This window comes from Aulostomus chinensis, chromosome 7, assembly GCF_037954235.1.
Source record: "Aulostomus chinensis isolate RoL2024-O1b breed Wild chromosome 7, RoL_Achi_v1.0, whole genome shotgun sequence".
Taxonomy (NCBI): domain Eukaryota; kingdom Metazoa; phylum Chordata; class Actinopteri; order Syngnathiformes; family Aulostomidae; genus Aulostomus; species Aulostomus chinensis.
In genome coordinates, this window is record NC_141326.1 from 906,582 (window position 1) to 926,299 (window position 19,718).

The 19,718-nt window shown below is 50.8% G+C and overlaps 2 protein-coding genes and 2 non-coding genes across 6 annotated transcripts; 2 read left to right on the plus strand and 2 right to left on the minus strand.

Annotated features, from left to right (window-relative positions):
- Window positions 1–381: 381 nt before the first annotated feature.
- On the minus strand, window positions 382–454 carry trnar-ucg (transfer RNA arginine (anticodon UCG)). Its single transcript has one exon. It is a non-coding gene; the product is annotated as a tRNA-Arg (tRNA).
- A 282-nt stretch (window positions 455–736) lies between these two features.
- polg (polymerase (DNA directed), gamma) lies at window positions 737–7,930 on the plus strand. Its single transcript, XM_086208031.1, has 22 exons — window positions 737–1,014; window positions 1,095–1,692; window positions 1,832–2,027; window positions 2,101–2,268; window positions 2,352–2,498; window positions 2,578–2,657; window positions 2,759–2,941; window positions 3,012–3,151; window positions 3,244–3,367; window positions 3,448–3,672; window positions 3,756–3,873; window positions 4,075–4,140; window positions 4,238–4,351; window positions 4,424–4,584; window positions 4,653–4,706; window positions 4,790–4,907; window positions 4,980–5,115; window positions 5,184–5,430; window positions 6,335–6,457; window positions 6,532–6,909; window positions 6,997–7,157; window positions 7,277–7,930. Exons 2-22 carry the CDS (start codon window positions 1,121–1,123, stop codon window positions 7,339–7,341), a joined length of 3,576 nt encoding a protein of 1,191 aa, XP_086064157.1. The 5' UTR covers window positions 737–1,014; window positions 1,095–1,120; the 3' UTR covers window positions 7,342–7,930.
- On the minus strand, window positions 7,194–18,717 carry fanci (FA complementation group I). 3 transcript variants are annotated; one of them, XM_086208030.1, is made up of 37 exons: window positions 18,315–18,717; window positions 16,424–16,496; window positions 15,986–16,116; window positions 15,237–15,390; window positions 15,079–15,136; window positions 14,888–14,929; window positions 14,676–14,799; window positions 14,518–14,603; window positions 13,939–14,071; window positions 13,764–13,841; window positions 13,524–13,660; window positions 13,083–13,263; window positions 12,913–13,000; window positions 12,694–12,824; window positions 12,537–12,607; window positions 12,287–12,401; window positions 12,096–12,218; window positions 11,908–11,976; window positions 11,738–11,839; window positions 11,472–11,654; window positions 11,205–11,326; window positions 10,464–10,625; window positions 10,213–10,392; window positions 9,970–10,136; window positions 9,811–9,887; window positions 9,614–9,730; window positions 9,483–9,534; window positions 9,283–9,410; window positions 8,803–8,868; window positions 8,640–8,718; window positions 8,380–8,561; window positions 8,248–8,301; window positions 8,110–8,169; window positions 7,965–8,039; window positions 7,750–7,845; window positions 7,565–7,666; window positions 7,194–7,436 (listed from the first exon to the last, which is right to left on the minus strand). In XM_086208030.1, exons 1-37 carry the CDS (start codon window positions 18,393–18,395, stop codon window positions 7,374–7,376), a joined length of 3,942 nt encoding a protein of 1,313 aa, XP_086064156.1. In that variant the 5' UTR covers window positions 18,396–18,717; the 3' UTR covers window positions 7,194–7,373. The 3 variants fall into 3 exon arrangements, with proteins under 3 accessions (XP_086064156.1, XP_086064155.1, XP_086064154.1); XM_086208029.1 differs by having other exon boundaries at window positions 8,640–8,736; window positions 13,939–14,068; window positions 18,315–18,679; XM_086208028.1 differs by having other exon boundaries at window positions 8,640–8,736; window positions 18,315–18,679.
- Window positions 18,718–19,164: 447 nt separating this feature from the next.
- On the plus strand, window positions 19,165–19,237 carry trnar-acg (transfer RNA arginine (anticodon ACG)). Its single transcript has one exon. It is a non-coding gene; the product is annotated as a tRNA-Arg (tRNA).
- The last annotated feature ends 481 nt before the right edge of the window (window positions 19,238–19,718 follow it).

Here is a 19,718-nt window from a genome sequence, read left to right on the forward strand (position 1 = left end):
AGGGAGGAGTTCCCTCATCCTTTGATGCTGCTATTATCATCCTGGCGACGTCACCAGGGCACAAAGAGTGGGAGTAGTCTGAGAGATTTGCTAGCATTCAGAGTGGAAGTCATTTAACAGATGGACATAAATAAATGTAAAGAGAGGATTCTTGATAAAAAAGGAGCATCAACTGGAGCAGAGCCAGAGGACAGAAGAGACCGCGCGGATCAGGGGAGCTGGTTGCCTTCCATGTCGGAGGGTGTGTTCAACAAGACCTGCAAGTGGGAGCAGAACAATCTATATGGCAAAAAAAAAGAATTTGTTTATTAAAAATGATTTCTGAACTGATTCTAAGTCAAATGTCACGTAAGTGTACTTGACAAAAGTGTGATAAGAATCCGACCGCGACAGGACTCGAACCTGCAATCTTCTGATCCGAAGTCAGACGCCTTATCCATTAGGCCACGCGGCCGATGATAACTTAACGGGAAGTATTACTGCATATATAGACATGTATACATGTATGGGCATTAGTAGGTCATTCTTTATCTGTCGAAATCTATTTCATTTTTATATCAAAGTTTAAGTTTTTATGGCGCAAAGGTTTGATCAAACAGCAAATGACGTCACTATGACTGGCTTGATTCACGGCAGGTTCTGCTGGATTTCATCGGAAACGCGATTGAGATTATTGGCCCTCCTCCGGGCCGTTAGATGGCGCTGTAGTTGTACACCGCTGTGACGTCGCAGTACCCCGACGGTAAGCACGGTGAGGTTGGAGCGCGAGTACGACGTTGTATAAACCTTGAGGCGAACATTATTGATTACAAAACGTGCCAGAGGTGGAGCCTTGTCATCTCCGTCCAGCTGGCAGCTGCTGACGTGGCTGTGACGTGTAACCGTTCAACATCGGTGAGTGAACGTTGTTTCTCCTCGCAGTGGCCGAGCACTCGTTACCAGCACCGTGTGACTGCTGTTGAAAGACCTGCAGGCCCTCAGGGGGGAGGTCCAGGCCCGGAGGCGCTGATGAAGGTGAAACAGGTAGAACTGTGAGTAAAACCCAGCCATGACGTATTAGCCGAATGACGACGTGGTGTCTTGCTGTGTTCCAGCTGCAGTGACTGGTCCTGGTGGGGTGATGCTCCCTGCACTACGCCGCTCTCTGCTGAGGCCTCTCCTCCCCACACAGGCAGCATGTCCACGCCCCTTCTGCTCCACCAGGCCTCCCTCCATCCAGGACCAAGACTCCTCGGAGACTCGCCTGAACCCCCTCAACATCCAGATGCTGTCGCGGAACCTCCATAAGCAGATCTTTCGCGGTGTGGAGCCGGAGTACCGGGAGGAAGACGTGGAGCGCAGCATCAGGCACCTGCAGAAGCACCAGCTGTGGGGGAGAGAAACTCCTCTGTTGCCTGACGTGGAGCTGAAGCTCTCCAGGATGTACGGCAGCGATCTCGACCAGCACTTCCGTGTTTTGGCCCAGAAGCAGAGCCTCCCTTACCTGGAGAAGGTGGCCAAGCTGAAGCAGGCCACGCTGCCACCGCTGCCTCAGGAGTGGACATGGGAGGCTGGCTGGACACGCTACGGGCCGGGCGGGGACAGTCAGAAGGTGGACTTCCCTGAAGAGACGGCCCTGGTGTTCGATGTGGAGGTCTGCATGACAGAAGGACAGTGTCCCACGCTGGCTGTCGCCGTGTCTCCCACCAACTGGTGAGGAAGTCATATTGATGTAATGGATTCACTGGCCAACACTTCGGCCAAGAGCATCGAATCCCTGCAAACTCCCGCCCAGGGATGTCGATGTGAAGGTGCCGCCCTCAGGTGTGAAGGGTTTCGTCTCTCTTCGTAGGTACTCCTGGTGTAGCAAACGCCTGGTTGAGGAGCGCTACTCCTGGTCCAACCAGCTGACCCTCGCTGACCTCATCCCACTGGAGACGCCCACCAACTCGGCCCGTCCTCCGGGGGGAGAGTGGAAGGAGAGGCTTTTAGTGGGTCACAACGTCAGCTTTGACAGATCTTTCATCAAGGAGCAGTATTTGCTGAAGGTCGGTACTGAGAGGTTGGGGGGGCTCCCTGCTGGGGGTAAATACTCCACATCAGTTATTTTTCCTGCTAAAGGGCTCTAAGACACGCTTCATGGACACCATGAGCCTCCACATGGCCATCTCCGGGCTGACTGGCTTCCAGCGCACGCTGTGGATGGCCAATAAGATGGGGAAGAGGAGGGGCCTCCAGGAGGTCAAGCAACACATGAAGAAGACGGGACAGAAGAGGGAGGGGCCCATGGTTTGTATCAGTTCTATTCTTGTATGAAAGGGGGGACACAGCAGCGTGTAGGAGCGGCTCGCTGATGGCAGGTGTTTGTGCAGATCGGCTCCTGGGGTTGGATGAACATTAGCAGCATCAACAATCTGGCCGACGTCCACGCCCTGTACGTGGGAGGCCCGCCGCTGCAGAAGGAGGCCAGAGAGACGTTTATAAAAGGAAGCATGATGGACGTTCGCAACAACTTCCAGGTCTGAGCTTCAATCCCTCCTGAGATGTTCTTTCATTCATCTCACCTTACAATAACTGTGCCTCTGCTGCCCCCTGCAGGAGTTAATGAGGTACTGTGCCTTGGACGTTCAGGCCACTCATCAAGTCTTCATCCAGCAGCTTCCCCTCTTCATGGAGAGGTCAGACATTTAGCTTGAACCCCGATGTGCTGAGTCACTACTGCTACTACTACTGCTACTACTACTGCTACTACAGTAACATGCTCACTGTCCTTGGCCAGGTGCCCTCATCCGGTGACCTTAGCTGGAATGCTGGAGATGGGTGTCAGCTATCTGCCCGTCAATCAGAACTGGGGGCGTTACCTGGAGGATTCTCGGGACATTTACGAAGAGCTCCAGAGGGAACTGAAGAAGTCTCTGATGAGGCTGGCGGATGACGCCTGCCAGCTCCTGCAGAACGACGGGTGAGGAGACAGTCACGTGGATTCATTTATTTTACTCTGACATCAAAAATGTGAACGTGTTCTATCAAAGCTTCAAGGACGACCCCTGGCTCTGGGATCTTGAGTGGGATGTGCAGGAGTTCAAGGTGAAGAAAGAAGCAGCCAGCAAGAAGAAAACAAAGACAGACTTGGAGAAACAAACGGCCGCTCCTCTTCCAGACAGGGAGGAAGGTACCAACACACCCAGCATGTTTCATTGAGAGATGAGTGGTTACAACAGCAGTGACAAACCAAGCTGATCGAGTCTGGTTGGCTGCTGTTAGACCCTGATCCTCCATCTGAAGAGGAGATGGACGGCCGCCCCCCCTGCAGGCTGGCGGTGGACAAGCTGAAGGAAACAGTGAGCCGACTCCCCAAGAGGAGGCAGCATCTGCCGGGACATCCAGGGTAAGACGACGTCAGGCCCAAGACCATTCAGGGTCCCTCCGCTGTCACTCGTGTTATTATCGGCCTCACTGTGACATCAGGTGGTATCGGAAGCTGTGTGAGAGGATGTCAGTGGAGGACGGCTGGTCGCCTGGTGCCAGCCTCATCAGCCTGCAGATGAAGATCACGCCCAAGCTGATGGGCCTCACCTGGGACGGATTCCCCCTGCATCACAGCGACAAACATGGCTGGGGCTATCTGGTGCCTGGGCGCAGAGACAACCTGACGCCTCAGCAGGACGACGGCAGGCCGGTGTGTCCACACAGGTGTGTAATACTCCACTCTCACTGGACAGGTGTGGTGCCTCTGCTCCACCTCAGGTTTGATATGTTGACTTGTTGTGTTCCAGAGTGATTGAGAGTGTGTACAGAGAGTATTGTGAGCTGAACAGCAAAGAGCAGCCTGAATACCCGAACTGCGGCCTGTCGGACGACCTCATGTGGACAGACAGCAGTGTGTGGGCCAAGGTACCACAGTGCACCGACCGAAGCAGGTGGAGCCACACGGCTCTCAAATGTGATACTTGTCTGGTTCCCCCACCTGGGCTGTATGTCTGATGGTCCTTCAGTGTCTTTGTTCATTGTTGAACACCACGAGACAGGTGTCACATTACAGGCTCCATTAGCCTGAAGCTGAAAATACTGACGGTGTCTTCACCTCCTCCCAAGGTGGAGGAGTGGAGTTCCAAGGAGCGTCTCACAGAGGAGACTGGAGATAAAACCACGAGAGGCGGGGTGAGCAGAACTGTTGCTCTCTACTGTTGCATTTTGGAGGTTTAATCCTCCTTCTATTGAACAGCAGTGACATGATAAGTTTTTGTTAAACCAACAGTCCCCAGACCAGCATTGTGCCCTGGAGAAAAGCTCCTGTCCCTATCACCATGGAAACGGCCCCTACAATGATGTGGATGTACCAGGCTGTTGGTTCTTCAAATTACCTCACAAGGTAATGCAAACTGAGAGCACCTGGTTTAACCATCACTGCGACCCTGAGCACCTGACCCAAGGTCTGTTTCAGGATGGTAATCACCAAAATGTTGGCAGCCCTTTTTCTAAAGACTTTCTGCCGAAGATGGAGGACGGCACGCTCCGAGCAGGGAGGGGCGGAACCAACGCCACGCGTGCCCTCGAGATCAATAAAATGATGTCCTTCTGGAGGAACGCTCATAAACGCATCAGGTGCATCATTGTTTACCATGAAGTTCTTCGGCTGCTCAGTCAGGAAGTTGATGGTTGTGTCCTTGTAGCTCCCAGATGGTGCTGTGGCTGAGGAAGGGAGAGCTTCCCCGCTTTGTCAGCAGGTTTGTGGGGTCTGTGCTGTTCTCCGACCAGACAGTGATGACATCACCATCACTGTGTCCAACCGTGTGTCTGTCCTCCACAGGCATGGAGAGTTTGATGAAGAAGGGCAGTATGGCGCCATATTGCCTCAGGTCGTCACCGCTGGAACAGTCACGCGGAGGGCTGTGGAGCCAACATGGCTGACTGCCAGTAATGCACGAGTAAGTCACCAAGGAAATACACTTCCTGATGCTTCATCCGACGGGAGAGAAACTCAGATTTTGTGTCGACAGCGGGACAGAGTAGGCAGTGAGCTGAAGGCCATGGTGCAGGTGCCACCCGGGTACCACCTGGTGGGTGCAGACGTGGACTCACAGGAGTTGTGGATTGCAGCTGTTCTTGGAGAGGCTCACTTCGCTGGCATGCACGGTGAGGTTCCTCAAAAGCACTCGTCTCGTGAAGCAGATCGTGCGTCCTCACGTCTCTGTTGCCTTCAGGCTGCACAGCTTTCGGCTGGATGACCCTTCAGGGGAAGAAGAGTCAAGGCACCGACCTGCACAGCCGCACAGCAGACACTGTGGGCATCAGCCGGGAGCACGCCAAGGTTTTCAACTACGGACGCATCTACGGTGCAGGACAGCCGTTCGCTGAGAGGCTGCTGATGCAGTTCAACCATCGTCTGGATCAGACAGAGGCTGCAAGCAAGGCCCGGCAGATGTACGCCCTGACCAAGGGAATCCGCAGGTACGGACCCAACCATGATGGGTCAGGCCCCTAAAAACCAAGACAAGCCGGCGGTGACTAAGGTCGATGCAGCTCTACAGCTGGTTTATGCTTCTGCGTCACGGTGACGCTGTACCTACGCCATTGACGCGGACCCTACGCCGTAGCCTGACGTGCACCTCCAAAAAATCCTGACTATGCGTCGCGTCGACGCGTTGTGAACGTCACGGACTGTAATTGGTCCGCTCGGAATGACATTTGCGGTTCAGCACAACAACACCGCCATTTTTAAAGTTTCTGTGGTGAGAGCTAGACGCAAGAATGGACCAAGCCGAAGAAAAGGTTATCGAGGAGGTCCACAAGTACAGAGACAGCCACACCCCCTAGCGGCTTGGCAGTGAATTGCAGAACTTCGAATGCTCAATGACGGCGTAGGGTCTACTACGGGGTCGCTCGACCGTCGCCGTGACGCAGAAGCATACACCAGGGTTAAGATGAACACTGCTGACGACTGAATGTCAATGGTGGACCCAGGAGATCTGATTTGGGTGTTGGGGTCCTTACGGTTTCTTGACCGATCAGGCAGCTCATCTGGGAGTCCTTCAGATGCACATTCATGATGAGTATGGATTTGTTTCCTTCTCTCTCGCTTGTTGCTTAGAATCCTTTTTCTCTCAGACACGCTGTGCACTCTTTCCACTGACCTTGTGTAGCCCCATTGATGATTCAAAGAGGTTTTCTTGCACTGCTGAGGTCTTCTGTATCAGGGACCGACACAGATCCAGGAGAACCGTTCTGGTACAAATTCCCTAACCCTTGAAGAAATCCTCAGCATTGTGACACTGATAGGTGTGAATGTTACAAGCCTTCCATGATTAAATGCTAAAAACAGACATTTGAGCCAGTTTGCCGTGTTTTGTGCCAGGTATCATCTGTCGGAGGAGGGCGAGTGGCTGGTCAGCGAGCTGGGTATTGAGGTGGAGAGGGAGGAGGACGGCAGCGTCTCCCTGCAGGAGTTACGGAGGATCAACAGACTGGCGTCACAGTGGTAAGGGAGCATGTAAATAACTCGCCAAGGTCCTTTCAGACACTCTGAAATGTTTGTTCCATTTATCTCTCAAGCTCTCGGCGAAAAAGGTGGGACATGGTCAGCAAACGCCATTGGTCCGGGGGTACCGAGTCAGACATGTTCAATAAACTAGAGAGTATTGCCCATTCAGCCCAGCCGTGCACTCCAGTGCTGGGCTGCAGGATCAGCAGAGCGCTGGAGCCCCAGGCAGTGAAGGACGAGTTCATTACCAGCAGAGTCAACTGGGTGGTCCAGAGCTCAGCGGTGGACTACCTCCATCTGATGCTGGTGGCCATGAAGTGGCTCTTTGAGGAACATGACATCGACGGGCGCTTCTGCATCAGCATTCATGATGAGGTGCGATACCTGGTCCGCACTGAAGACCGCCACAGAGCAGCTCTGGCGCTCCAGATCACCAACCTGCTCACACGGTCCGTTTACAACTTCCTGTTCATTGATCTTCACACGCGCGCACACTAATTCACCACTGAATCATAAACCAGTGTGTTCTTCTGCAGGAGCATGTTCAGCCACGCGCTGGGCATGCACGACCTCCCACACTCAGTCGCTTTCTTCAGTGCCGTTGACATTGACAAGTGTCTGAGGAAGGAGGTCGACATGGACTGCGTGACCCCCTCCAACCCCACAGGTGTGGAACGGAGATACGGCCTACCCCCCGGTGAGCCCTGTGCCATTACCAGCGTGTGTCAGAACCATCAGAATGTCAAGTAAAACCAGTTTTAATGTTAGTCATAAAGAACTGCTGCACTGGAACAGACCAACTGTGTGTGCTTTCAGGGGAGGCCTTGGACATCTATCAGATCATTGCCATCACCAAAGGCTCCCTGGATAAGGAAAGGTAGTGCCAGCAGTGCTAACACACGTCTGGAGCTGCTCATTGCTTCCTCTTCTTCTTTTTGGGTTCCTGTGTCTCCTCCGTGTCCTGTGACTCTGGTGGCTGAAAGATCAGATGGAGAAGAAACGGAGGATTCAGGGGAGGGAAATGTTCAAAACAATATGGACGTTCCAGAAAGCTCTACGAATCAATTATTACGCCTGGAGAACCAGTTGAGAGATACCACCTACCTCCTGACTGTGGTCCTGCTCCTGCAGGGCAGCGTCCAGAGTGGCAGCGTTGATGCGGAAGTCTCTGGAGGTGCTCAGCTTCATGTACTGCATCAGATTGACCTGGACGACACACAACTGCTGCTGAAACTGCCGCTGCCAGCGCAGTGCACAGTGGCACAACATGGAAGAAGTCTTCCAGCTACCTTTGATTTCTTTGAGAGGGTGATGAGGTACTTCTCATACTGTTCGATGCTGAAGATCAGGTTGGGGATCGCCTTTGTCTCCCGCAAGAGTTTTGCCTGCAGTGAATGAACAACACAATTGTTGAGGTTGTGCAGTATCTGTTCATTTTTCTACTAATAAAGTAAAGGAATGTGTGTGTGTTTATCATGACTAAGACGTATGGAGGCGTCCTTACTGAGGCTGCAGGGTTCACTTCACTCCTTTTCTTCCTCTTCTTGTCATCTGCACCTCCGACACTCAATTCTCCACCCTGACAGAGCGAGAGACAAGAACCCAGTCAAAAACCTCCCTCAGGGCTTGATGGTTAAACACTTCTCTACCTGAACGTATGTGATGAAAGCGTAGCACTGCGGCGTCAGGTGGGAGCCAGAGAGTTTGACCTGAACGGTGCAAGAGAACATTAGCATGGCGTCAACTGGGTCCCACGTTCAGAGCGACAGACGGTGCCTGAGACTCACCAGCTTCTCAAAGCGTGAAGGAAGTGCACAGTTGGCAGCACATACTTGAATGTACTACAACGAGATGTAGAGAGGCCGTCACACAAGGCAGCTCATTACACAAAGTCCTCCACACTCATAATAAACACGCACATATTTGACCAGGGTGGTGAGGATGGTGTACGTGCGGCTCAGCTCTCTCAACAGCGTGATGGTGCAGGTCCCGGGAGGCAGTGCTGTCTGGACCAGCTCGATGACTGCTGTCAGGAGGGTCCCAAGCTCCAGCGTCACCGCTTTCTCCACCGGATCCTGATGACCAGCTGTCTGAGTGGCCTCTTAAAGACACAGCTATTTAGTGGCCCCTCCTCCCTTCTTAGCTCTCACAATAACAGCGAGAAGGAAAGAGTCCTCACCTGAGTCAGACTTATCTGAGACCATCTGGCTTTTCTTCTTAGCGATCAGCCAGTCCACCTCATCAAGCACCTTATCAGCCTGAGCAAGGACCAGCAGCTGCGGTCAGACACCAAGGTCAGCTCAGCAGACTCAGGACGCACGACTCAGCTAGAGAACACTTACTGCTGCCGTTGTTGCCGTCTTCACGTTGACCACAGCATAGTGACGCTGGTTCTCCACCTCCACATCCTGAAGGCGAAGACCAAAGGTGTCAGGAACTTTTCCTCCTTTCACACTGGTTATTGTCCACAATTTTGTCCAGACAGACTCCATCAATCAAGCTTCTTTTCATAACAAAACCACTCGTCATCCACTCACTTCCTGGGCTACTGAAATGTGACTGTTCAAAGAGGAGCAGAGGAAACACCAGAGGCAGGAAGCAAAAGAGAGAACGTGACTCCATTAAACACTGAACAGATTTTAAACTGATGAATGAATCCTGAAATGAGTCCCGAAGCAGACAACCAACCAGTGCTGGTGTGTGTGTGTGTGTGTGTGTGTGCTGGTGTGTGTGTGTGTGTGTGTGTGTGTGTGTGTACACTGCGCAATGACATCTTTCTCAGTAGTTGGGCTTTTTCATGTGTTCGTGCTGCATGTTTGTACCTGGTCGATATCTCCCAGTTGGCTGTGGATGTCTTGGCAGAGCTCTAGCAGCAGGCCCACGGGGCTCTTGAAGAGAACGTACAGTTGGAACAGGAGCGAGAGCAGCGCCTTGGAGAACGCCGAGTCCTCTGAGGAGAAGGAGGGGACCTTGGATCACTTCCCACCAAAGCTAACAGAAGTGTTTCATTTCACTCACTCACCAAAACTGGCCTCCTTGCAGATCTTCACAGTCCAAGTGATCATCTGAACAAACTGTTGGTTCAATGCATACGAGTGTGAGCAGAAGCAGCGCTGGCGGCGTCCAGTGGAGGGTGTTTAGGGGGGCACATACCTGCGGGGACGAGGGCTTTAACTGCTGCGACAGCACAGTCAAAATACTGAGCAACAACTGAGCCTCTTTACTGTTGAATTCATCTTCTCCTGCACTCAACTGAGTGAACAGCGCCCTCTGTTGACAGGTGGAGCAGACAATCAGCGCAGGTGCTCAGACCAGACAAAATGAACCGTGATGTGTAGTGTACCACATACCTGGAATTGTCTTATGTAAAAACAGTTCATGTCCGTGACGTTGGCATCATCTGGCTCGACATCCTCCTCTGACATTTCTGGAAGAAACACAATGGAGTTCCTGCAGGTGACATCATGATATTCTCCAGGTGTATAGCTGGTCACCTGTCTGTGTCTCACCCATGCTGGAGAGGAGCTGGGCCACCCTGTCTGGGTAGCGCTGCTGGCAGGTAGTGAAGATCCTGAGCAGACCCTCTAGACACAGGTGGGACAGACTGGTGCGCTTCTCCTTCCTCCCAGCATCCTCCACCACGCTGGGGATGTTGGTGTAGCGCCACATCAGCACACTGCCAAAGATTGCATCGTCTCAGAGAAACAAACCAGCATCAGGAAATGCTGTTACTCAGGCCAAGGGATTCCTACCTTGTCATGTCACAAAGGAAGCGGAAAGTCTTGTCAGTGTTCTGCCCATCTGGGCCGTCAGTGTTCCCAGTTTCCTCCAGCTGCTGGATCTTCTGGACCGCCACGCTCACCGAGTAACGCACAAACTCTCCATTTGAACGCAGCACTGACAGAGCCTCCCCTCGGCTCTGAGCGCTGTCCCTGGAAAACAGCCCTGATGGAAGTTAACATGTACAGTATTTTGAGTTCACGTATGGGGTCTTTGTTTTTACCTGAAGAGTGCAGTGAGGAGGGTTGAGATGAAACCCATCGAGAGCAAACTGCGAGGAGTCTTGTGTGAGGGCAGCCGACCCTTCCCAGATTTCTCCTTCAGGAGCTCGGACAGCTTGTGGTAGCGGCTGAACAGATCCATCAGCTCCTCCAGGTGCGTTTTACTGACAGTTAATCAGAGCATAGAAACACATCAATGGCACCGAGTCTTTTCTAGAAGACGATCCATTAAGACACATGACGTGTGTGAAGAGTGACAGTGACTGAGGAGCTGGACATCAGAGCTCTTCAGCTTTGAGAGACAGAAACATACATGTGAACATCTCAGTATGACACACGCGTGTCATTTATGGCATCGGGAACCTGAAGCTACTGTGTTCTGTTTTTCTCCCTATTAATCTATCAATATTTCTTTAAGATAATGGAAATATTAATAGAATCAATCGGGAAAGAGTCACAGTGGTGCATTGAATTCTATAGAATCACATCAGTGATAACTCATCATATCATTGAAGGAGATGGGGCCTGAACACGTAGCTTTGTGTCACGCCTCCCTTTGTGTCCCTGTTCGAGTATTGAACACTTGAATCATAAATGCTTCACAGGTAACAACCGTGCCAATAACTGAGATGAACTAACCCATCATGACAACGCTGCACATGTACAGAGCTTTGTGTTCCATACACACACAGTCATGATGACTGTGATCATCATCACATATACGTTCCAGCCCAAGCTGCTACCTGTAATTGGCTCTGACGAAGGTGTACTCCATGAGGACCTCGTACACGCCCATCACCAGCACAGCATAGATGCTGTTCTTCACCCCCACACCAGACGCCATGGAGAACTCGGCCGACTTATCCTGATTAACAACACGCACGCAGTGGACAAGTTTGTTTGTTTTCAGGGAAATGGATTTCGTGTTTACTTCATACTGTTCTAAAATGTACTGCTTCTTCCACTCAGTGTGGTTGTAGTCAGTCTGTTACAGCTCCATGAATTCATACCAGTTCAAAGTCCTCCAGGTCACTTTTACTCATGCGTCTCCTCATGCTCTCCAGCATCGTCTGCAGTTCACTCTGGTAGCCTTCCTCCTCCTCATCATCGCTGCTGTCAGCATTAAGGGCAGCTGACTGGCGAATGTTTTGAAGCCACAGCAGACAATGAACAGCACAGCACACAAGATGGGCCTGAAGCAAGAAACACTCCTGGATGAAGGGGAACGAGGTGAGCTAAGTTTTCAGCTGCATTGGGAGCATATACTCCTCAGTACCAGTGGCTCCTGGAGGTAGACGTGTTCTCCGTGAGCAGTGATGCACGGCTCCAGCTTCACGGGGGGGAGGAGGTCTTGCTCAGGTTCGTAGTATCGCTTCAGCTGAAGGTAGGAAGATAAGAGACGTGACTTCAGGATCAACACCATGTGCCCTCAGTACACTTACACACCTGTGAGAAAAGGGTCTGCATGATGGCGCCTGCAAGTTGGGAGTTACGACGGAGAACAGCGTAGAAACCCTGAAACAGGCAGGAAAGGAATGTGTCCATCAGCGCCACAGAGGGCAGTTTGGTTGTGGTTGCACTCGGTCGTCCTTAAAATGAAGTAAAGTCAACACAGAAGAAAAGTGGCGTCTAACCTCATAGAGCAGGAGGCGCACGTCAGCCTGCTGGCCAAGGCAGCGGCGCAGGCTGCTGAGGATCTCCAGGCAAAACGCCTCGTTAGCTGCAGAGTTGTAGCGAGAATGGACGTCCACTTGGATCTATTCAGGGGTCATGAGGTCAGTTTCTATACGTGACACACAGGTTCACAACTAGACATACGACACACCTGACTGGAGGAGAGCGCCTGGCTGCACTGGCTGGAAGTCAAGCTGCCCAAAACTTTGAAGTTCTTCAGCAGCAACAAGAAGCCTGTCACTGCAGACTTCCTTCCATCCACTTGGCTGGTTGAGGGTGTGAATGTATTTGAGGGATTAAGATTGTAAAAGATGCATTTTCTTAATCATGATACAAAAACTAGCAAATCCTGGCTGATGACACGACAGAGCCAGAGAGGGAAAAAGCAGAATGTGACATACCTGGAGAACATGGCCTTGCGGAGAACTAGAATCAATGCATCTTTCATGGACATACTGACCTTCAGCAGAGGCTTGAGATTAGACAGAGAACAGTCACTCAACACGACACCTCTCTGTGAGCATGTGTGTGTGTGTGGGGGTTTGTGTGCGTGCATACCTGGACAGCTTTCAGCAGGCCCTGTACGGTAGACAGAGGCAGGTACGACAGGTGGTCAAAGGTCTCTGTCACCTTGGATGATGACTCCAGTAGAATCATGGGAGCAGAGGTCACGATGTCAGAGAAAAGGTCTGACGAGACGGAAGAACCAGGTAAATAAGCTCATTAGAATAAAGGGAGCCTGGCCTTGTGAGGACTGGGCCTGTGAGGTCTCATCACCTAAGTAATGGCTGACTGGCGAGGCCGTCTTTGTCACCAGTCGATTCAGAACTTGCTCCAGGATCTCGCCTCTGACTGCTTCGTGCATCTGACCACAGAAGAAACACACTTCCTCCAGTGAGAAACGAGCTCCACAGTCCATGACTGCAACCTGCCATGATTGCCGTTACCTTGAAGGCCTGCAGGAGCACCTGGCCTCCCAGCTGACATGCCAGCTGAGTGGGGGTCCTGGCCACAGCACCAGAGCCCTCTGGGGTCTTGCAAAAGGGTCCAGGTTTGGGTCCATAGTTGTCCAGGAGGAAGAAGCCCAGCTGTACCAGCCCCTGGGTCACATGATCCCAACCAAACACACTGTAATGGATTCACAAGGCAGATCAACCTCAAATACTGTCATTATTTTAGTGAATCAAATAAACAGGAGGGTGAGAATAAATGAGTGCATTCCAAAAATGGAGTGCTGTTGGATGCCTTGGTTCATAGGAGTTATTTGTTTTGCTTTTTTGAGCGACATCTTTCCAGGTGGCATGGGCGCTGTGGATAAATGTGCCACCATAAATGTGATGGTAGTGGGATCATGGAAGTCATGGCCAGGAGGGAAGTGGCGCTCTGACCTGTTCTTCACCGTGTGAACCACCATCTGAGCCACGCTGCAGTGAGCAGGCCGGAGGTCCTGCAGGAACTTTGACCCCTGCAGCAGCTGCTCATCTTTAAAGCTCTTGACGATGGCCCCCTTCAACAGCTCAAACACCTACACAACCAGTGGCCACACAGCATGAATGAATGAGCGGATGATAAATGAACGACAGAACAGACTCCGCTGACAATAAAAGGAACAACAGGAGGTCTCTCACCTGCTCCTCGTAGCGCTGCACGCGTGCCACTGATAGCAACAGGGCAACACTGAAAGGGCAGAGGTCCCCATAAGATGTCTGCCATTTCAAAAAGCAAGTCAATAGTTATGTGTCGTGACCATTTACTTCAATTCCTAACACGGTTTCAGTTGTAGAGAGGAAAAACACAAGTTACCTTGAAGCTTTTAAGGAGTTCTCTGCAGAGTTCGTGGTTGAGTCTTATAGCAAAGACAATGTGGAGGATTATAGTGCCCTCCACGTACCTCAACTGGTCCTGTGGAATAGACTGGACCTCCAGATCCAGGCTCCTCAGAGAGAAAGTGTGGGGGGTGTTACAGAATAACATTCAAGCAGGTCACAAGCAGTAATTTTACTGTGTACAAATCAAGACAACAGTCAGAGCTCCCACCTGCAGATTTCCATCACTGACATCCATCTGACTGCGTGCTAAGAAGTCCATGAACAAGTTTTTGTTCTTAGCATTAATGAAAATAGCATCAAGCTAAAAATATGTAGCTGCTGTTTCTGAATTCTGGAGTCACAGAGTAACGCAGCGGTAATAAAGCCTTCTCCTCATTTCAGTGAGTACTTGACAGGTAAAATAAACTTTAAAAGAATGGCGTTGAGGAAGGCGGCCACCAAGTTTGATGTTGGAAGTGACCTCATCCTGAAGCGGTAGATGAGATTTGGACCAGTGATTTTGGCGCTTTGACACTTTCCGGCTGTTGTCTTGGGAACACAGCACATCACTCACTCTCCGTGTTTCTGCTCCTCTTCCTGGTGACGATCTTGCTCCTTAAAGTAACTGATGATTCCATCCAAGACCTGTTTCTTGCAACCCTGGAAGACACAACACAGACGTTTGGATAATAAAATGTAGAGAGGCAGACGTTACTTATCCTGCACACGTACCTTTCCAGATAAAAGCAGCAGTTGATAAACTAGCGGTGGGATCTCCTGCAGATCCAGCTGACTGAACATCCGCAGAACTTTCTCCACCACGAACTGCATCTCCTCTGATGATAAAGGAACGTCCCTACAGTGATGCAGAGCAGAGCCACAACAGCTCCATCAGATTATACAACTCATGAAGCCACAATCGCAGGTGACATCAAAGCTGTTACCTGAACATGGTGGCCAGGTGGACAACACACTGTGGGTCCCATCTGCATAACAAGAGACAAAGAAAATGTTTTCATGAGAGGGGGGAGGTATAAATAGCATGCTGCTTTTTAAAACATGATGTTGAAGCACCCAACACACACACACACACACACACACACACACACACACACACACACACACACACACACACCTGCTGGAGCAGAGGCTGTTGATCAGCTGTCTCTTGTATTCCTCCCCGTTGAGTTCACCTGCAGTTGTCATGTCGCCACACAAGAGACATGGAGCAATGATCTTTCACAATAAGCACCTGGCAGTGAGACGGTGGCAAGGCTGCTAACTGGCACCCACCTTTGCCGTAGGTCAAGGCTTTACAGGCTGACAGTGCAGTCAGCACAGTAGGAAACAGCTCCAAGGATTTCCCGTTGCCCATTTTCCCAGACTTCACGGTTTCAACAAAAAGCGATGCCAGTTGCGCAAGAGAGGATCCAGATAAAGTACGAGTCTGCAAACAGACTCAGGGTTACCATAGGAACCAGAGGGAGCCTTTATCACAGGTGTCGCAAACAGAGCACAGGAACAAAGAGAAGCCTCAGTTGTTATCATGATGGAAGCCCTGGAGATCAGATGTCCACAAGAGTTGGTCCAGGCATTCATTATATAATCACATCTGCACGCATCATCAGTCTCCAACCAGCCCAGACACACGAATGCGAAGGCCCGCGTCGTGATATTTAGCTCCCCGTATCTGGAGAGAGGTCCCAGTTGTCCTGCTGTCATGGGACAGGTGTGATACTGGGTGGTATTCATGTTGTGGGTGGTGTAGGTTGTTGGGTTCTACATTGTGTATCATGGCTACAGGGTACTGATTATGAAACACTTACTGTGCTGATTAATTTGTACCAATCCAACGAGGGACAAACGACACCCAACACACCTGCTGTATTGTCTGTGCTGGGACCACGTTACACCGCACCATCCCAGTCCAGTACCACAGCCCAGTTGGGGAACTGCACACGCCAGCTATCCTCCACTGGTGTTTGGTTGATCAAACATGATCACTGAAAGACGTCATTTTGAGAAGCCTGTATTTTAGTTACCTCCAGCATTAGCAGGCCAATGATATCAGCTGCCACCTCAGGCTGGAGGTCACCGGACTCACACAGGGGGATGCACTGCTGATAGAGCAGGAGCCTGCGTTTGGACCCCTCAGTGGAACTGGGAGGAGAGCCTGAGGCAGGAACAGGTGACAGGTGCCGTTAACGCACAGCAGGGCTGCCACTGACAATAACTATCATGATCAATTAATGTCATCATCATTCAGTGAATTCGTTTGTCTATAAGATGTCAAGAAATTTCAAAAATGCTCATCACAATGAACCCAAGTGGCCCAAAGTGGCATGTTGGATTCTTCTGTTCCTATATTCAGTCAGACAGGAAGTTGCACAGTTCACATCGTTACTGTTGGTGATACTGACAGAAGCAACCATACTGCTGCTGCTATGACTGACACAAGGATGAGATGACGGTGCTCTTACCCTTCAAGATGCCTTTAATCACGCCGCCCACCTTCGTACCCTTCAGGGCACTACTGGTAATCATGGAGGTTAGCTGGAGGTGCAGAGAGAAAATTACAAACTCATGTTGGCAAACCTTGAGTCAGCAGTATAAAAGGTAATTAAAGCTGCAAGCAGCGTTGTGAGGACCTGAGCCCTGGCCTGAATCCCAGGGTGTCCTGGTCCAGGGTGGAGGCCTTGTAGTTGAGGAGTTAGAAGCCTGAGTCTGATCAGAGAGTGAGAGCAGAGCTGAGAGCTGGCCCTTTAAGAACCCCTCCCCCACTGCTCTGTCTCTGATCTGTGCTAGAGTGGAGAGCAGAGCTGAGAGCTGGCCCTTTAAGAACCCCTCCCCACTGCTCTGTCTTTGATCTGTGCTAGAGTGGAGAGCAGAGCTGAGAGCTGGCCCTTTAAGAACCCCTCCCCCACTGCTCTGTCTTTGATCTGTGCTAGAGTGAGAGCAGAGCTGAGAGCTGGCCCTTTAAGAACCCCTCCCCCACTGCTCTGTCTCTGATCTGTGCTAGAGTGAGAGCAGAGCTGAGAGCTGGCCCTTTAAGAACCCCTCCCCCACTGCTCTGTCTTTGATCTGTGCTAGAGTGAGAGCAGAGCTGAGAGCTGGCCCTTTAAGAACCCCTCCCCCACTGCTCTGTCTCTGATCTGTGCTAGAGTGAGAGCAGAGCTGAGAGCTGGCCCTTTAAGAACCCCTCCCCACTGCTCTGTCTTTGATCTGTGCTAGAGTGAGAGCAGAGCTGAGAGCTGGCCCTTTAAGAACCCCTCCCCCACTGCTCTGTCTTTGATCTGTGCTAGAGTGAGAGCAGAGCTGAGAGCTGGCCCTTTAAGAACCCCTCCCCACTGCTCTGTCTTTGATCTGTGCTAGAGTGAGAGCAGAGCTGAGAGCTGGCCCTTTAAGAACCCCTCCCCCACTGCTCTGTCTTTGATCTGTGCTAGAGAGAGAGCAGAGCTGAGAGCTGGCCCTTTAAGAACCCCTCCCCACTGCTCTGTCTTTGATCTGTGCTAGAGTGAGAGCAGAGCTGAGAGCTGGCCCTTTAAGAACCCCTCCCCCACTGCTCTGTCTCTGATCTGTGCTAGAGTGAGAGCAGAGCTGAGAGCTGGCCCTTTAAGAACCCCTCCCCACTGTTCTGTCTTTGATCTGTGCTAGAGTGAGAGCAGAGCTGAGAGCTGGCCCTTTAAGAACCCCTCCCCACTGTTCTGTCTTTGATCTGTGCTAGAGTGAGAGCAGAGCTGAGAGCTGGCCCTTTAAGAACCCCTCCCCACTGCTCTGTCTTTGATCTGTGCTAGAGTGAGAGCAGAGCTGAGAGCTGGCCCTTTAAGAACCCCTCCCCCACTGCTCTGTCTTTGATCTGTGCTAGAGTGGAGAGCAGAGCTGAGAGCTGGCCCTTTAAGAACCCCTCCCCCACTGCTCTGTCTTTGATCTGTGCTAAAAAAAATTGAACATTCGTGTCCAAATTGTGGTACGAGTGTAGGATTTTTCCGTCTCGACGAAACAAATCCAACGGTGTCGGTCCCGTGTCTGTAGGACGTTCCTACGGGCTGTTGTGGTGTTTTTACTGTCCCTAGATGGCGCTATTGAGTTTTTCTTGATTTCCTTTTAGAATATCAAATTTTTCGCCGACGTGTGTGCCAAATTTGTGAGAAAGAAAGAATTCCTCTTCTCTTGCCCCCCCCCCCCATTGAAACCAATGTTGCACCTCACCCCCTCTCCTGCCCCCGTGACCTGCCTGTGAAATTTGGTGGGGTTCGGAGCTTGTTTAGGGTGGTTTTTTGTTTGGGGGGGCGGGGGTGGTGTTGTAGTGTGCTGAGCAAACACTGTCAGTCTTCGCCCCGGAGTACCTCCGGGCTCAGGCCCTAAATTTACCTTTTCCTGTGGGAGGGAGGACAGGTACTCCTGGAGTTCTGCAGCGCTGTCCCCATCTGACAGAGAGATCATCTTCTCCATGGCGGCCTTCGGGCTCAACCACCATGAAGCTCAGGCACTCGTCCGCGTTCACCGTTGACTGTCGTTACTGATATATTCCGCCTTGCTCCTGCTTCACCATTGCTGAAGTCGTCGCAGCGTCCGAACTCAACCAACCAGCCGGGGAGCAGGCGGTAAACTTCCCGCCAGCGGACACTTCCTGGTGGGCACCGCGGGCGCCACACTCAGTTCGCAATCCCCAGAAAACACGACGAAACAACGCTGCTTACAGTAAAAATATAAAAAATACTGAAGACTCTTGAACGATGTAAAGTGAAAGGACATATATTTTCTACCACAGGGAATTATTCAGCTGGAAATTTGTGTTACGGCTGGTCAAATGTGATGTTCCCTACAAAAGCTTAATTTCTACAGATCTGGCAACATTGTGGTTACGTTTGTGCGACCGGAAAGTTGGTTTCTGGAAAGCTGCGTTTTCCTATTGTTTGGTGTGTTTAGGGAGCCTGGCGGCGTCTGACTGACTGTGCACATGACCTGCTAAGGGGACTTGTGGTTAATCAATAATCAGTTTCGACTGTGGGTCTGATAGGAAGTAAAATATACTCTGAATTTAGGTTTGAGTCGCAGTTAATAAAGCAGCCTGTGTAATTACCGTCTTGTGTGAGCAAAACGATGCAAAACCTACGATTTCCCTTATTCTTATATCGGTTTCGGAAAAATTATTCTGCTATTAAAACAAAAATTGTGGAAAAGATGCTTAAATATTGTAGCAGTTATCTAAGTAAGCAGCGGGCTAGTGGCGCAATGGATAACGCGTCTGACTACGGATCAGAAGATTCTAGGTTCGACTCCTGGCTAGCTCGGCAACATTTTCTTAGGCATCCGATACCTTTTATTTAAAAAAAGAAAACATTTTATAATGTTGTTATGAAAATTACAGCCAACATTCACCTTATCGGTTCCCCAAACTGATGAAAGTTATTCTGTGAAGTGATTAAAAAACTGAGCATGTAACATTGCTGATGTGGAAAATTCAAAGTTCAAATGAGCACACATGAATTTGACAGTAGTGACTGCATGAAGTGTGAACGCTGTGGGATGAGTGCTGCTGGCTAGAGAGCACAATATTTCTGTCTGGTGAAAAAGTGCTGACGGTTGATGAATGTAGAAAAGTTAAGACTTCGCTCCCTTCAGCTGTCTGGTCCGCCTCGGCTCAGGAATCCCTTCACCTTTATAGGTGCAAAAGACAACAATTTTCCAAATTCAATACACATATATAAATATATACATCCACAGAACCTTGAATGAAAGTTTAAATTTACCTGAAAAAAACATAATCGTGGT